The 15,808-nt window shown below is 55.7% G+C and overlaps 1 protein-coding gene across 6 annotated transcripts; it reads left to right on the top strand.

Moving 5' to 3' along the window:
• Window positions 1–1,168: 1,168 nt before the first annotated feature.
• On the top strand, window positions 1,169–15,779 carry MTG1 (mitochondrial ribosome associated GTPase 1). Of its 6 annotated transcripts, none has more exons than XM_081572728.1 (11): window positions 1,169–1,304; window positions 2,168–2,232; window positions 7,226–7,330; window positions 9,312–9,392; window positions 9,859–9,915; window positions 10,106–10,196; window positions 11,360–11,421; window positions 11,688–11,784; window positions 12,010–12,091; window positions 14,982–15,072; window positions 15,316–15,779. In XM_081572728.1, the coding sequence occupies exons 1-11, from the start codon at window positions 1,193–1,195 to the stop codon at window positions 15,322–15,324; spliced, it is 852 nt and encodes a 283-aa protein (XP_081428854.1). In that variant the 5' UTR covers window positions 1,169–1,192; the 3' UTR covers window positions 15,325–15,779. The 6 variants fall into 6 exon arrangements, with proteins under 6 accessions (XP_081428854.1, XP_081428850.1, XP_081428855.1 ...); XM_081572724.1 differs by having other exon boundaries at window positions 14,982–15,094; XM_081572729.1 differs by having other exon boundaries at window positions 2,168–2,245; window positions 7,239–7,330.
• The last annotated feature ends 29 nt before the right edge of the window (window positions 15,780–15,808 follow it).

The following is a 15,808-nucleotide window of genomic DNA, read 5'->3' as shown; positions in this document are numbered from 1 at the left end:
CTTACAACAAAGTGCAGTGAGCAGTAAGTAGCCCAGGCTTCTGATTTAAAGTTGAAATCTGGGGACTTCCCTGTGGCCCAGTGTTTAAGATTCTGGGTTTTCACCACCATGGTCTGGGTTCAATCCCTGGTTACGAAATAGCCCCTGCAAGCCCTGCAGCACAGCGGAAAAAAGAAAAAAAAAAGTTAAAATCTGACTACACCGAGTATTGGTGCAATGAAGAGAATTTCAGTCTCACTGTACTCAGAGATTTAATTTAGCAGAACTGCAGTGTTTGCAAAGGGCTTGTGCATTAAAACCCAGAGTACTTGAAAAAGAGGATCTTACACTTGTCAGTTAAATTTAAACTATCTGAAAAATTTTAACCAAATTTGTAAAAAGGACCAAATTGACAGCAGACTACTAAATTTTGTCACTCAGAATATGGATAAGGAAGAACCAGGATTTTTTAATTTAATGAAGACCGGACTCCTGAGAACTCCTGAACTGCGCGGGTGCGCCCCTGGCTCGTAGCCCTGCCCAAAGCCCGCCCGAGGGACCCAGCTCCGTCCTGCGTCCCCGGTCCCCCGGCTCCGGTCCCCAGCCCTGGTCCCCCAGCCCCGGTCCCCAGGCCCCGGCCCCAGCCCCGGTCCCCGTCCCCAGCCCTGGTCCCCTAGGCCCCGTCCCCAGCCCCGGTCCCCAGCCCCGGTCCCCGTTCCCAGGCTGGTCCGCAGCCCCGGTCCCCAGGCCCCGTCCCCAGCCCCGGCCCCCAGGCCCCGTCCCCAGCCCCGGCCCCCAGGCCCCGTCCCCAGCCCCGGTCCCCGTCCCCAGCCCCGGTCCCCGTCCCCAGGCCCCGTCCCCAGCCCCGGTCTCCGTCCCCAGGCCCCGTCCCCAGCCCCGGTCCCCGTCCCCAGCCCCGGTCCCCGTTCCCAGGCCCCGTCCCCAGCCCCGGTCCCCGTTCCCAGCCCGGTCCGCAGCCCCGGTCCCCCAGCCCCGGTCCCCGTCCCCATCCCCGGTCCCCGTCCCCAGCCCGGTACGCAGCCCCAGCACCGCCCGCTAAGCGCCTCCTGCGGGCCGAGGCTGCGTCGTGCGCATGCGCGGGCCGCGGCGGCCGCGTGGAGCGCCGGAACCCTTGTGCTGGGTCGCGGGCCCGGCGGACAGGTCCGTGGGCGGGGCGGTCCGTAGTCCTGCGCTGAGCCCGGGCCGCGGAGCCATGAGGTTGTCTCCACAGGCTCTCTGCGCCGCCGCGCGGACGGCCTGGCGGGAGAGCTTCCCTCTGGAAGGTCGCGACGTGGCGCGCTGGTTTCCGGGCCACATGGCCAAGGGTGAGGCGCGGCGGGGCGCGCTGCTCCCCCGGCTCCTCGCGGGTCCAGCGCGGGGCGGGCTCGTGGGGTGACCCCGGAAGGGCCTGTTACTCGGCTCGAAGCCCGTGTCCCCACCTGCTTGGAAAAGGACACAATTTCCTGGACATTATTTTGGGGACGGAATGAGGCAGGGGTAGGAAAGCACTTTCCAGGTTGAAGTGGGCTGTTTAATTACCTGAGCACCTTGAGGCGTAGATCGAGCTGGTGGTCCCTCGCCTGCACCCTCTGGGGTTCTTACTTTTCTCGGAGTTTGGCTCCGAGAGCGCCTGCAGGCCCAGCGCTGCCCCGTGTGAGGGTGGCGGCCCTCACCCCTCGGCCCGCGCCACCCCTCGGCCCCTGCACAGGGGGACGAGGCGCCCGCGGGCGAGAATCAGGCGGGGGAGGCGAGATGTTTGAAAAGAAAGAAAGAGAAGTCGCTCAGTCCTGTCTGGCTCTTTGAAACCCCATGGACTGTAGCCCGCCAGGCTCCTCTGTCCATGAAATTCTCCATATGAGAATGGAGTGTGTTGTCGTTCCCTTCTCTAAGGGATCTTCCCGACCCAGGGATCGAACCCGGGTCTCCCACATTGTGGGCAGACTCTTTACCCTCTAAACCACTTGGGATCCAGCCACAAGGATCCTAGCCCCAAGGGATGTTTGCGGGTGTGCCCGAAAGCCTGGGCTTGGCTGAGTGAGGGGACGCTGAGGGGCAGTGTTTTTGTATAGCTGATTCACTTTGCTTTATGGGGGAAACTAACAACGTTGTAAAGCACCTAATTGTGCTTCAGTATTACTTTATTTAAGGCCGCCGTCCTCCCCTGAGGAGTCCCTCTTCTGTTTTCCAGGGCTGAAGAAGATGCAGAGCAGCCTGAGGCTGGTGGACTGCATCATCGAGGTCCACGACGCCCGGATATCCTTCAATGGTGGTGGTCGTCACTTAGAATAAGCAGTACCTATTTGGTCTTTGTCCTCGTTCTGGCACAGAGCTCCTGAAAGTCTTCGAGTTTCCATAGTGAGGAGTGTGAGATGTCTCACACAGCAAGGTGTCTCTTGCTGTGTTAATGAGGTGATTTTGGAAAAGACCTTTGGTCACTTAAGGGGGGAGCTGGTTGCCGGGGGTACCAACCTTGCCATGGGAGGATTAGAACTCTCAGTCCTACCCCTGCCACCCCCGCCGTAGGGCCTGGAGGTTGAATTCACACACCAAAGGCCAGAGTCTCACTCTGTCCTGCCTGTGTAACGTTCAGTTCAGTTCAGTCCAGTCGCTCAGTTGTGTCCGACTCTTTGCGACCCCATGAACCACAGCACGCCAGGCCTCCCTGTCCATCACCAACTCCAGGAGTCTACCCAAACCCATGTCCATTGAGTCAGTGATGCCATCCAGCCATCTCATCCTCTGTCGTCCCCTTCTCCTCCTGCCCTCAATCTTTCCCAGCTTCAGGGTCTTTTCAAATGAGTCAGCTCTTCTCATGAGGTGGCCAAAGTATTGGAGTTTCAGCTTCAACATCAGTCCTTCCAATGAATACCCAGGACTGATCTTCTTTAGGATGGACAGGTTGGATCTCCTTGCAGTCCAAGGGACTCTCAAGAGGCTTCTCCAACACCACAGTTCAAAAGCGTCAATTCTTCAGCGCTCAGCTTTCTTTATAGTCCAACTCTCACATCCATACATGGCCACTGGAAAAACCATAGGCTTGACTAGATGGACCTTTGTAGCAAAGTAATGTCTCTGCTTTTTATATGCTGTCTAGGTTGGTCATAGCTTTCCTTCCAAGGAGTAAGCGTCTTTTAATTTCATGGCTGCAGTCACCATCTGCAGTGATTTTGGAGCCCCCCAAAATAAAGTCAGCCACTGTTTGCACTGTTTCCGCATCTATTTGCCATGAAGTGATGGGACGGGATGCCATGATCTTAGTTTTCTGAATGTTGAGCTTTAAGCCAACTTTTTCACTCTCCTCTTTCACTTTCATCAAGAGGCTCTTTAGTTCTTCACTTTCTGCCCTAAGGGTGGTGTCATTTGCATATATGAGGTTATTGATATTTCTCCCGGCAGTCTTGATTCCAGCTTGTGCTTCTTCCAGCACAGCATTTCTCATGATGTACTCTGCATATAAGTTAAATAAGCAGGGTGACAATATACAGCCTTGACATACTCCTTTCCCGATTTGGAACCAATCTGTTGTTCTATGTCCAGTTCTAACTATTGCTTCCTGACCAGCATACAGGTTTCTCAAGAGGCAGGTCAGGTGGTCTGGTATTCCCATCTCTTTCAGAATTTTCCACAGTTTATTGTGATCCACACAGTCAAAGGCTTTGGCATAGTCAATGAAGCAGAAATAGATGTTTTTCTTAAACTCCTTTGCTTTTTTGATGATCCTGCGGATGTTCGCAATTTGATCTCTGGTTCCTCTGCCTTTTCTAAAACCAGCTTGAACATCTGGAAGTTCATGGTTCACATATTGCTGAAGCCTGGCTTGGAGAATTTTGAGCATTAGTTTACTAGCGTGTGAGATGAGTGCAATTGTACGGTAGTTTGAGCATTCTTTGGCATTGCCTTTCTTTGGGATTGGAATGAAAACTGACCTTTTCCAGTCCTGTGGCCACTGCTGAGTTTTCCAAATTTGCTGGCATATCGAGTGCAGCACTTTCACAGCATCATCTTTTAGGATTTGAAATAGCTCAACTGAAATTCCATCACCTCCACTAGCTTTGTTCATAGTGATGCTTCCTAAGGCCCACTTGACTTCACATTCCAGGATGTCTGGCTCTAAGTGAGTGTGAGTGATCACACCATTGTGATTATCTGGGTCGTGAAGATCTTTTTTGTACAGTTCTTCTGTGTATTCTTGCCACCTCTTCTTAATATCTTCTGCTTCTTTTGGGTCCATACCATTTCTGTCCTTTATTGAGCCCATCTTTGCATGAAATGTTCCCTTGGTATCTCTAATTTTCTTGAAGAGATCTCTAGTCTTTCCCATTCTATTGTTTTCCTCTATTTCTTTGCATTGATCACTGAAGAAGGCTTTCTTATCTCTCCTTGCTATTCTTTGGAACTCTGCATTCAAATGGGTATATCTTTCCTTTTCTCCTTTGCTTTTTGCTTCTCTTCTTTTCCCAGCTATTTGTAAGGCCTCCTCAGACAGCCATTTTGCTTTTTTGCATTTCTTTTTCTTGGGGATGGTGTTGATCCCTGTCTCCTGTACAGTGTCATGAATCTCCGTCCATAGTTCATCAGGCACTCTGTCTATCAGATCTAGTTCCTTAAGTCTATTTCTCACTTCCACTGTATAGTCATAAGGGATTTGATTTAGGTCATATCTGAATGGTCTAGTGGTTTTCCCCACTTTCTTCAATTTAAGTCTGAGTTTGGCAATAAAGAGTTCATGATCTGAGCCACAATCAGCTCCTGATCTTGTTTTTGCTGACTGTATAGAGCTTCTCCATCTTTGGCTGCAAACAATATAATCAATCTGATTTCGGTGTTGACCACCTGGTGATGTCCACGTGTAGAGTCTTCTCTTCCAACAACACAAGAGAAGACTTGCCTGTGTAATGAAGCTGCTATAAAACCCCAGACTGTTGTGGGGTGGGGTGGGGAGAGCTTCCTGGTTGCCGAGAGTGGAGATGCAGGCAGAGGCACCTGCCGGGGAGAAGCTCCACGTCTTTTCCCGGCCTTCGTCCTGCACGTCTTCCATCTGGCTGCTCCAGTCAAAGTGAAGTTGCTCAGTCGTGTCCAACTCTTTGCGACCCCATGGACTGTAGCCCACCAGGCTCCTCCATCCGTGGGATTTTCCAGGCAAGAATACTGGAGTGGTTGCCATTTCCTTCTCCGGGAGATCTCCCGACCCAGGGATCGAACCCGGGCGTCCTGCACACATCTCCTGCATTGCAGGCCGATTTTTTACCTCCGAGCCAGTAGGGAAGCCAGATCATAACTCTGATCCAAAAAATAAAATGTTTCTCTCAATTTCTTGAGCCACTATCCAGACTAGTTTTGCTAGAACCCAGGAAGGGGGTTGGGAACCCCTGATTCGGGCCTGTTGGTGACAGGTGACAACCTGGACTTGGAGTTGCTATTTTTTTTTAATTAATTTTTTTTATTTTATTTATTTATTTATTTTTATTTTATTTTATTTTTATTTTATAATTGCTTTACAGAGTTTTGCTGTTTTCTGTCAAACCTCAACTGCAGTTGCTATTTGAAGTGAGGGGGGTGGTGGCATTCTTGAGCCCATACCGTTGGGTCTGATGCTGTCCCCAGGCAGATGGAGTCAGAGTTGCGCTGAACAGAAGGACCCCAGCTGGTGGTGAGAACTGCTTGGTGAGGGGAGCCCTCCCCCAACCCCCCTGGGACTGGGTGCAGATCTGTAGTGCAGGGGGGACCTGCCGGAGTCAGGCGGTGCACACGACCTGAGACGCGTTCCTGGCTTGTTAACCTTGTTTCCATCTGCCTGCTTCTCTGGTCCCTGCTCTGTGCAGTCAGCACCACAGTAGTCGACAGGGTCACCTGTCATAGTTCCTGACGATTAAAGCAGTGGTTCTCAATCCTTGTTACATATTAGAATTCCCCCGGGAGGCTCTTGAAAATACTGATATCTAGGCCCCTTTCCAGGCCAGTGAGTCAGAATCCCTAGTGTGGGGCCCAGAGGCTCCCCTCTGACACACAGGTAGCTCGTTCGTCTCGGGTTCCCGCCTGGCACACCCGTGCCTTCCAACGCACTACAGCAGTAGCAGTCTCCAGGTGGGGTATGAAACCTCCATTAGAAAGTTGCTGCCAACCAGGCTTTCTTCCTGTAGGAAAGGATGCGTCAGAAGAAGGAACGATCTCCCTCAGTGATGAGCGTGCTTTGCACACCCTGTTTTTGCTGTATTTACCTGAGCTGTGTTTAGAGGCTCCCTGTAAGACACAGGTGTTGGTTTGAAGGTCATCACCATCTCTGGTTGGAATTTCTGAGAAAACTCTCCAGTTTCTCTAGTGTAGGCTAAATGTTTCAGTTCGTACAATATCTCATGCCAGTCGGAAGGGTTTGCTGCCAATTACATGTCTGGTTGCTGAAAAGCCGGGAAACCTGCCGCTGCTGTCTGGGCTGAGGGGAGGCCGCCTCCGCTCCGTCCTCTGCTCCCTAGATGTTCCCATTTCCCCTCCAGGACGGCCCCTTGAGGGAGTCGGGAGGCTTGCAGTGTTCTGAATTAGTTCAGGCTTGGTTAACCTCTGAGGGCAGAGTGCTGTTTATAGAAAAAGTAAGTTGTTATTGTTGTCCCTGTATCGTGTGGGTGGGGACACAGCGGCTTAACTGGGTGCCTGGAGCCCGGGCATGCTGAGGGACAAGCGCCAGGTAAGGGCTGAGCACTCCCGACATGCAGGTACAGACCTCCCTCCTGAGGCTGGTGTCACAGTGGGCGCCGGGGGCCCTGGCGGAGATAGGAAGGGGCTGCCCCTGGTGTGAGGAGGTGGGCTCACTGGAGGTCTCCATGGCCCGGGGGTGGTCTGAGATACATTGGTTAGGACTCGTGGGAGGCCCTTGTCCTGAGTGACCAGATCTTTCAGCAACTAAACAGTGATCTAGTCACAAAACCTTCCATTGAGCTCTGTTTGTTTTTGCTGCCATCATTCCTGTTTGAGGAGCCACGAGAGGGCCACTGCCCTGCCTCTTGTCTGCAGGATGAGTCGGGGGCCTGCAGGGGCCCGGTCCCCTCAGGGCGGTGAATGCAGGACTCGGGGTTGGGCTTGGTCTCGAGGTTGGGCTGGCTGGAGCTCGCCTGCTCCCAGACCAGGCTTCTACACTCTGTCCTTTCCTTCTGAGGGTGTCCTGTTGTAGGCGGGTCCAGTCTGCATAACAAGACAAGGGAAAGTATGTCAATTGGCTGGTCAAGTTGATGGAATTTTGCCTTAATTTTGCCACATCCCACTTTCAGGCCGAAACCCTCTGTTTCAGGAAACACTTGGGCTTAAGCCTCACTTGCTCGTCCTCAACAAAATGGACCTGGCAGATCTAAAGGAGCAGCAGGTATGGCTCAAATCTGACCGGATCTCTGGTGGACGTGGTGCCTGTCTGCCCAGGCCTGCCAGCTTTAGCAAACTAGCCTTTGACTAACCTGTCATCCAGGTGACCGAAGAATTTGTATCCTCCAGCGGGGGTTCAGCTGTGGGCGAGGGGAGGCGCTGCTCCGCCACATAGCGGCTGCAGGACCCTCGTGGCCGCAGCTGTGCTGTGCACGCCTGCGCTTTGTTTAACTTTTACTTGCGAATGTTTCAGTTGCCTCCTGAGGCGAGTGCCGTCGCCCTGCTCAGTCCTCTGACCGAGAGGTCTCTTGGGGTGGCAGCGTGGGCTCCCAGTGTCCTCGCTGGCCAGGCCCATGGCCTCCCAGCCCCCTGGTCTGAGCTGCAGGCTGCCTGCTGCCCCCTGAGTGATCTGGAAGGTGGGAGACCCAAAGCAACTGGGAGTGTCCCAGAGCCCTGCTGCACGGGGACACAGTGTCCAGGGGTGATGTCTCCCATTGTCCCTGAGTAAGAGAAACGTAAAGAGTAGGTGTCAGAATCTTGAAATCGAGCCAACTTTTGTGTGCATAGCTTTTCCTCTTGCAGCAGCAGGAACGCTTTCTGGTTTCTTGGTTGGCTGTGGTACATTGGGTTCTTTAAACCCACCCACAGGCCTGTTTGCAGGGAAACCCAGGCACTCCAGCCACAGGGCTCTTTGTTCATTGAGTGCCTGAGGGGAAGGCGTTTCCCATCCGAACCCACCTCCCCGAAGGCTTCTAGCTGAATCCCTGCTGTCCTGAGGACAGAACCCCCAGCTTGCACTCTAGGGGCAGCTGTAGTTACTTACCATCACAAGCTTTCAGTTGCTTTTCTTAGTTAGACTCAGGTCTTAGCATCCAGCAGTTGCTTCTGCTCCAGAATGCTCGTCTGTGCAGTGTGGGCACGTTAGGCGGCCTGATGGGGGTGTTGGAGCTCACCTGCAAGAGGCAGCTGGGTCTGGGGGGACAGGAGGGGGCAGCCCCCAGCGGGGCCCGTATCTGCCTCTGCAGGTTGGGAGGCGATGTCCCATGCGGATTTGTACGCAGCCTGCAGTGTGACTTAAAAGTCTTTGTGGACCTGACCTTCATCTGCATCATCATAGCAAACAAGAAATCAGCAAAACTAACTGAATTAATGAGTGACTTTTTTGTTCCTTTAAGTAAATCAGTAGCTGATCAAACAATGTAGTTCAGTTCAGTTCAGTTCAGTTCAGTTGCTCAGTCACATCTGACTCTGCGACCTCATGGACTGCAGCGCGCCAGGCCTCTCTGTCCATCACCAACTCCTGGAGCTTGCTCAAACTCATGTCCATTGAGTTAGTGATGCCATCCAACCATCTCATCCTCTGTCGTCCCCTTCTCCTCCTACCTTCACTCTTTCCCAGCATCAGGGTCTTTTCCAATGAGTCAGCTCTTCGAATCAGGTGGACAAAGTATTGGAGCTTCAGCTTCAGCATCAGTCCTTCCAATGAATATTCAGGACTGATTTCCTTTAGGAGGGACCGTTTTGATCTCCTTACAGTCCAAGGGACTCTCAAACAATGCCGTACTGGTTGTAAAAATTAGAGTCATATGGTGATTTTGCTTCATGTTAAGGCCAGTAAGTCCACATTAACGTCAGTTTACTTTAGGGCTTTTAAAGTATTCCATATACTTTGTAGTTGGGTCTAAATCTTAGTTTAAATGGAGCTTGTTTTGTGGAACCTGGTTGGGAGGAGAGGAGCGATGCTGTGACTGAAGGGAGACCAGCGCTGAGCGTCTCCAGGGCTGCAGGTGGTCTTGGATGCCCTGGTGTGGCCCCTGGCCCCTGTCCTCCCACAGCAGGGGCGCCCCGGGGCCGGCCTGCCCTCCCCAGACGTGCCCTCCGGCCACCCGGCGGCCCAGCCCCTGAGCAGGCCCTCAGACTCTGGCTTATGATGCCGCCCGTGTCTTCATTGTGTGTATGAGATGGAAACGTCTTATCTCTTTTAGAAAATCATACAACGCTTAGAAAGAGAAGGCCTGAAACATGTTGTTTTTACCAACTGTGTGAAGGATGAAAATGTCAAGCAGGTGGGTCTATTCTGTTTTGTGCTCTGAGGCTTCTGCTTAAAATGGTAAAGAAACACCACAGATTACTCTGAGCTTCCACAGGGAGGAGAGTGTTGTTGGGTTTGGGGCACAGTCACCTCCCAGGCCGGGCAGACTGGGGGTGGGGACAGCAGGGCTGGGCCGAGAGAGGCCTTCGGTCCCAAGTAGGAGGAGCCCGTGGACCGTCTGGTGCCTGTGTCCCTGGTCAAGTTGGAGAGTTCCGCCGCTGTCTTTGGAAGGCGCGGCAGTGCCCGCTGTCCTTGGGCTCTCCTCATTCCTGGGAGAAGGACAGGGCAGGGCCCCGGCCACCCCACCCCTTCCCAGAGCACAGCCTGCATCTGATGTGTGCGGACCCGCGCCGGCCCGTGGTGGGACGCCGGTGGGAGCCTCCAGGGGCCGAGGCCGGCCAGGCTCCCACAGGAAGGTGCCTGGTGGTTGTTGGTTGCAGATCATCCCGACGGTCACGGAGCTGGTTGGGAGCAGCTACCGCTATCACCGAGGAGAGGTTGGTGGTGGGCCAGCCCCGGCCGAGGGCCCGCCCCTTCTGCTGGGACCCCGGGCCCAGCTGCTGAGCCCAGCCCGGGCACTGCCCCCTCGGGGTCTCGGCAGGTGGGGTGGGGCGGGCACACCGGTGGCCCGGGCTTGTGGGGGTGCAGGTCTGGGTGGGCGCCCAGCCCCTGCTCTTGCGCTTGCAGCATGTGGAGTACTGCATGCTGGTGATTGGGGTCCCCAACGTGGGCAAGTCCTCGCTCATCAACTCCCTGCGGAGGCAGCACCTCAGGAAAGGTACTTCCTGCAGTTGGGAGGGGGCAGGCACTGGTTCTCGTGCTGGGACGACCCTCCAGAGCCTGAGACCCCAGCTCGTCGGGGGGGCTGTTGAAACCAGGAGGCCCAGCTGACAGCTTGGTGTGCAGTCGGCTGGTGAGACGGTCATTCCCTTACACATTTCATACTTCATTCACTTTCTGTCTTTAAAATTAAATGTTTAATATATGTGATTTCTAAACGTGGGCGATTTTGTCCTTCCTGTCCTTTGTCTCGTGGTCCCGTTGTGCTCAGAGCGTGTGGGAATGTGGGTGAGACGTCGGGCCGGGCTCTCTAGGCCTGTGTCTCGTGCCTGTGGGCTTTGACGCCGAGTCCGTGTGGACTCGTGTTCTGCACGTGTCCTTTGGGAACCTCCCCCAGACAGGCCTGTGCTGGACCGCCACCTCAGGCTGCTTCTGCTACTAGCTGGAGCACTGTTACAGTCAGCTGTTGCTTATTTTTCTGTAATTGTGGCTTTAAAGACATCAGTGGTATTAGTACATTAAGTGCTGTGCAACCCTCACACTGTCAATCTCCAGACACAAATGGTCCTGCCCTCCTGAGCCCCCAGAACCTCAGGTCTACTTTCTGTTGTATGAATTTCATCCTCTGGTGCCTCGTACCTGTATTCACAGGATCTGAACTGTGTTAGGCTTATTTCATGGAACCTAACTCTTCAGGGTCCAATTGTGTTGTAGCATGAGTCATAATTTCCCTCCTTTTTAAGGCTGAATAATAGTCCTTTGTGTGGATGAAGCACATTTTGTTTACCTGTCCGCGTGCTGATGGATGTGAGTGTTGCTTCAGCAGAGGGGGTAGGGTCTGCCTGGGACACTCCCTGAGCTGGGACCCAGGGCTGGTGTTGAGAGCCCAGGCAGCTTCCTGGTCAGGAGCAGCCCCAAGGGATGTGCCATTGTGGGCGGTCCTGGGGGCGGTGCCGGCCTTGCAGGGAGGAAGGCGATGCCAACAGGCAGCCCTGGCCCAGCTGTCATGGCCATGCCTCAGAGGGTTGTGGCGCCTGGGAGGCGGTTCTCTCCCTGCAGTGGCCTCACTGGGCTCCACTAGGCTCCCATGTGCATCGCTGCTCATCTAGCGTGTCTGCCTGGGGGTTTGACAGACTCTGATGTCTCCCTTTCATCCTGCAGGAAAAGCCACCAGGGTGGGTGGCGAGCCTGGGATCACCAGAGCTGTGATGTCCAGGATTCAGGTAGGGCCTTGTCCTCACACCAAGCCTGGGCCAGGGCTCAGGTGTCTCCCATCCCAGGGGCATGCAGGATCAGGACAGAGCCTGTCCTCCTGGGGCAAGGTGGCTGCTGGGCTCCTGCCCTTATTCCTTCTCCTTCTCCACGTCACTCAGCAGTGACATCCTGTGGGGATGCTGAGAGCGTGGTGGCAGTGACGACTCTGGGGGGCAGGTTCCAGGGCCGCCTCCGGTTTCAGGCAGAAGGCCAGCTGACCACCCTCTGCCCACAGGTGTGTGAGCGGCCGCTGATGTTCCTGCTTGACACCCCTGGGGTGCTGGCTCCTCGGATTCCAAGCGTGGAGACAGGCCTGAAACTGGCCCTGTGCGGTGAGCCCAACCCCCACCGCCCAGAGCAGGCTCCTAGGCCCCCAGGCTCCCAGGCTGGGTGGCTTGTGCTTGGCCTGGCTGCTCACAGCTGACAGCCCTGGCACCCTCTGAGCCCGTCAGTCCTCCCGGTCCACCCTGGAGGGGGCACCCTCCTCCCACTTGACTGCTGGGGTAGGGAGGGCAGGGAGCAAGCTGGAGCACTCACCCTCCGCTGCCTGTTCCCAGGAACTGTGCTGGACCACCTCGTGGGCGAAGAGACCCTGGCTGACTACCTTCTCTACACCCTCAACAGGCACCAGCTCTTGGGGTGAGTGCAGGGGGCCTCCTCCCCATCCTCACCAAACGTAACTAGAAAACCAGCACCGTCAAGGTGCTGTAGGCAGCCTGTGGTCATTTAATATGTGTAGTCTGATACATTGTGACATGTGGGAACACCTGTGAAGCCGTTCAGTTCAGTCAGTCGTGTCCAACTCTTTGTGACCCCATGGACTGCAGCATGCCAGGCCTCCCTGTCCATCACCAACTCTCGGAGCTTACTCAAACTCATGTCCATCGAGTCGGTGATGCCATCCAGCCATCTCATCCTGTCGTCCCCTTCTCTTCCTGCCTTCAGTCTTTCCCAGCATCAGGGTCTTTTTCAACGAGTCAGCTCTTCGCATCAAGTGGCTGAAGTTATTGGAGCTTCAGCTTCAGCGTCAGTCCTTCCAATGAATATTCAGGACTGATTTCCTTTAGGATGGACTGGTTGGATCTCCTTGCAGTCCAAGGGACTCTCAAGAGTCCTCTCCAACACCACAGTTCAAAAGCATCAATTCTTCGGTGCTCAGCTTTCTTTATGGTCCAACTCTCACATCCATACATGACCACTGGAAAAACCACAGCCTTCACTAGATGGATCTTTGTCAGCAAAGTAACGTGAAGCCGTTACACTGTCCAGAAAACCCCCAGTTTCTTGTGCTGCTGTGTAACCCCCTCCCTGCCCCACCTGCTTCCTGCCACCTTCTCGTGTCTCACAGGTGGAGCCGCGTGGGCAGCCTTCCTGCCTGGCAGGGGCCACCTGGCTGGGTCGCTCATCTGTGGTTCATCCGTGCTCTCACGGTGGGCAGTGCGGGCGGTCACTGTGCAGATGTCTAGCTGGTTTGTCCTCGCCAGTGAGAATGGTGTGAGTGCCCGTGTCCTGCAGGGCCCCAGAGATGTCCTTTATGACCTTGAGGACATCAGGCCAGGTTTCTGATTGTCCCCACAGAACCGGCTTCTGGTTTCCCCTTTCTGATCTCGGGTTTTTGTTTTGTTGGTTGCTGTCCGGTCTGTGTTCCTCCCTGTTCCCACGTTGCTGACTGTCTTCCTGTTACTGCTGTGGGCAGGAGATGGGCTCTCCCTCCACCACTGGTCCTGCTTACGCGTTTCCAGCCGCCGCGTCGGGGGGAGGTCATTGTGTTCTCCTGGTGACTTGAGGACGTGACCTCCTTGATCCTGGACAGGATACTCCCTGCTCTGAAGCCTCCCCCGTATATTCCCCTCCCGTCGCTTTGCTTTGAGCTGCTGGGTCTTTATATGTAAACTGTGTTCATGGCTGCATGTGGTTGGCCCTTGTTTTTCACCGTCTGACTGTTTCTGCTTCTATTTTAGGTATTTAGACCATTCACGTCTGACGTGGTCACTGACGTTAGGTTTACATCTGTCATCTTGCCTTTGTGCCGACTATTCTTCGCTCCTTTTTTCGTCTCTCTCTTCGGCCTCAGACACCCTCCTTTGGTTCACTTGGCTGGGCCGCGTCTTACTTGCAGCTGCAGAACCTTCAGTCACGGCATGCGAACTCTTGTCAGTTGTGTCTTGTGGGATCTGGTCCCTGCCCAGGGATTGACCCCGGCCCCCTGCACGGGGAGTGCGGGGTCTTAGCCCCGGACCACCAGGGGAGTCCCTCAGACGCTGTTCACGATTCCCTTTTGTCAGCTTGTGACCTAGAACCTGGGCAGAGGTGGCTCTAGGGTTTGCAGGTCGGGTCTCGGTGGCGTCGGCACTGTGTGGCGTGAGGGCCTTTCCAGTCTGTGGACCTCACCTCTGGGCCGGTCTTGTGACACGTGTTGCTCTCTGGGGCAGACGTGCTGCTGCACTTTCTTAAAACACGGATGTGGAGTGAAGACTCGGTCTCGGCGTTCCGCTCTGGGCCTCGCAGGTCACGGCTCGTCTCGTCTGGCGTGGGCCCGCCCGCCCCCTGGCCGTCTTGCTGTCCGCGGGTTTCCTGAGAAGCTGCTGGCTGTGCTGCTCTTTGAGGATGTGTCCATCTCACCTTCAGTTGGAGGGGTGTTTGCTCTGCGGGTGGAGCTCTGGGTGGACGGACTGTCCGCAGAGCCGCGGTTCCTGATGAGAGTCTGCCCTCTGTTCCTCTCTTCCCCGTGCGTAGGGCGCGCTGGCTGCTGGTAGTCTCTGTCGAGCGTTTGGGCGGTTCATGACACCGGGCGCTGGCACGGCCCCTTCTTGTCTCCTGTGCTTGTACTCAGCCCTTGGCTCTCACAGCCGAGGCTGGGCAGTGGCGTCGCGTGTGGATGACTCCGGCCGCTGTCCTCGTCCATGCAGGGCTGTCCGCGGGCTCTGACTGCGGGTGCCGGACTGTCACCCGCTCTGGCTACAGGAGCCGCCGGCCCAGCGCCGCTGGTTCCCCAGCTCCCTCACCCTCTCCTGCAGAGTCGAGCTGCTTTAATTCCCTGTGTGTGTTTCATAGTGTTTTCTTCTAGATGTTAGATTTGGATTATTTCTTTTTATTGTCTTCTGTGTGGGTTCTTCGCTTTGTAACCACAGGAAATGCCGTTCTAATAACTGATTCAGTGTCTCTGTGGATTCCGGCATCTGGGGCGGTCCCAGCTGACCGGTTTTCTCCCACCGGGTCTGTTTTCCCGCTGTGCGCGCCTGACGGCTCTCGCCCCTGACTGTCGGGTGACAGGAGTCTTAGTATCCCTGCCCTGGGGCTGTTATCTGGAACACTCCGGTCCTTCCGGTTGTGGTCTGCAGAGAGACCCCCTCGAATGGCCAGCAGTCCTGGCAGCTGCACCCAGGGTCCCGCTGTGGGGCTGTGTCTCGGGGCAGCCGGCTGTGGCCACGTGGAAGGTGGGTGTCGGTGAGGCCCTCGGCTCTGCAAGGCAGTCACTGGCACCCACAAAGGGGTCATCAGAGAGCCAGTGACTGCCGCCCGCGCGCAGGTACGTGCAGCACTACGGCCTGGGCGAGGCCTGTGACGACATCGCCAGCGTGCTGAAGCGGGCAGCCGTGAAGCTGAGGAAGACGCAGAAGGTGAAGGTGTTGACGGGCACGGGTGAGCCGGGCAGCCCCAGGCCGGGCGGGGGAGGGGTTTCTGTCTGGGCTGCAGGGCGGGCCACCCCTCCTCTGGAAGCTCTGGGCAGCGAAGCCCTCACTCTGGTGAATTCAGGTGTTTCCCCAAATGTGCTATGCAGACGCCCACCTGCATGGGCCTGATGGGGGTGGACTGGGCCCCGCGTGGGGCTCCATCCTCACTGGAGCCTCCTGCCTCCCCAGGGGACGTGAACGTCATCCAGCCCGACTACTCTGCCGCCGCCCGAGACTTCCTGCGGGCCTTCCGCAGCGGGCTGCTGGGCCCCGTGATGCTGGACCGCGACCTCCTGCAGGGCCCCCCTGCAGAGGAGCCGTGAGCTGGTCCGGCGGGAGGGCCTGGCCCCTGCCCTGGGCTCCATGGCTGGGGTTGGACTCCCCGAGTCCCCACGCTGCTCTCCGCACTGGGTCTCTGTTCCAGGAAGGAGGCCGAGCCCTCCTGCTGCACAGCTGGCCCCTGGTCCCGGGGACAGGCCTGGGTGTGGCTGTCAGGGCAGCGGGCGTCCGTGTGCCTGGCCCGGGGGGGACACTCACTCGTATTCAGTGTCTCTCAGCTCTTCCCCTAAGGAGAAGCTGGTGTTTTCTCAGAAGGAGTTGAAACCATCATCTGTAATTTTAAAATTTTAAATTAAAAGGCCCATCTCTGAGCATAGCTCGGCTGCGCCCATCAGGGAGGACT

Source organism: Giraffa tippelskirchi, chromosome 2, assembly GCF_054371585.1.
Source record: "Giraffa tippelskirchi isolate mGirTip1 chromosome 2, T2T-mGirTip1v1.2.pri, whole genome shotgun sequence".
Classification (NCBI taxonomy): Eukaryota; Metazoa; Chordata; class Mammalia; order Artiodactyla; family Giraffidae; genus Giraffa; species Giraffa tippelskirchi.
The sequence above is the reverse complement of the archived record's forward strand: the minus strand, read 5'-3'. Positions and strand labels throughout refer to the sequence as shown.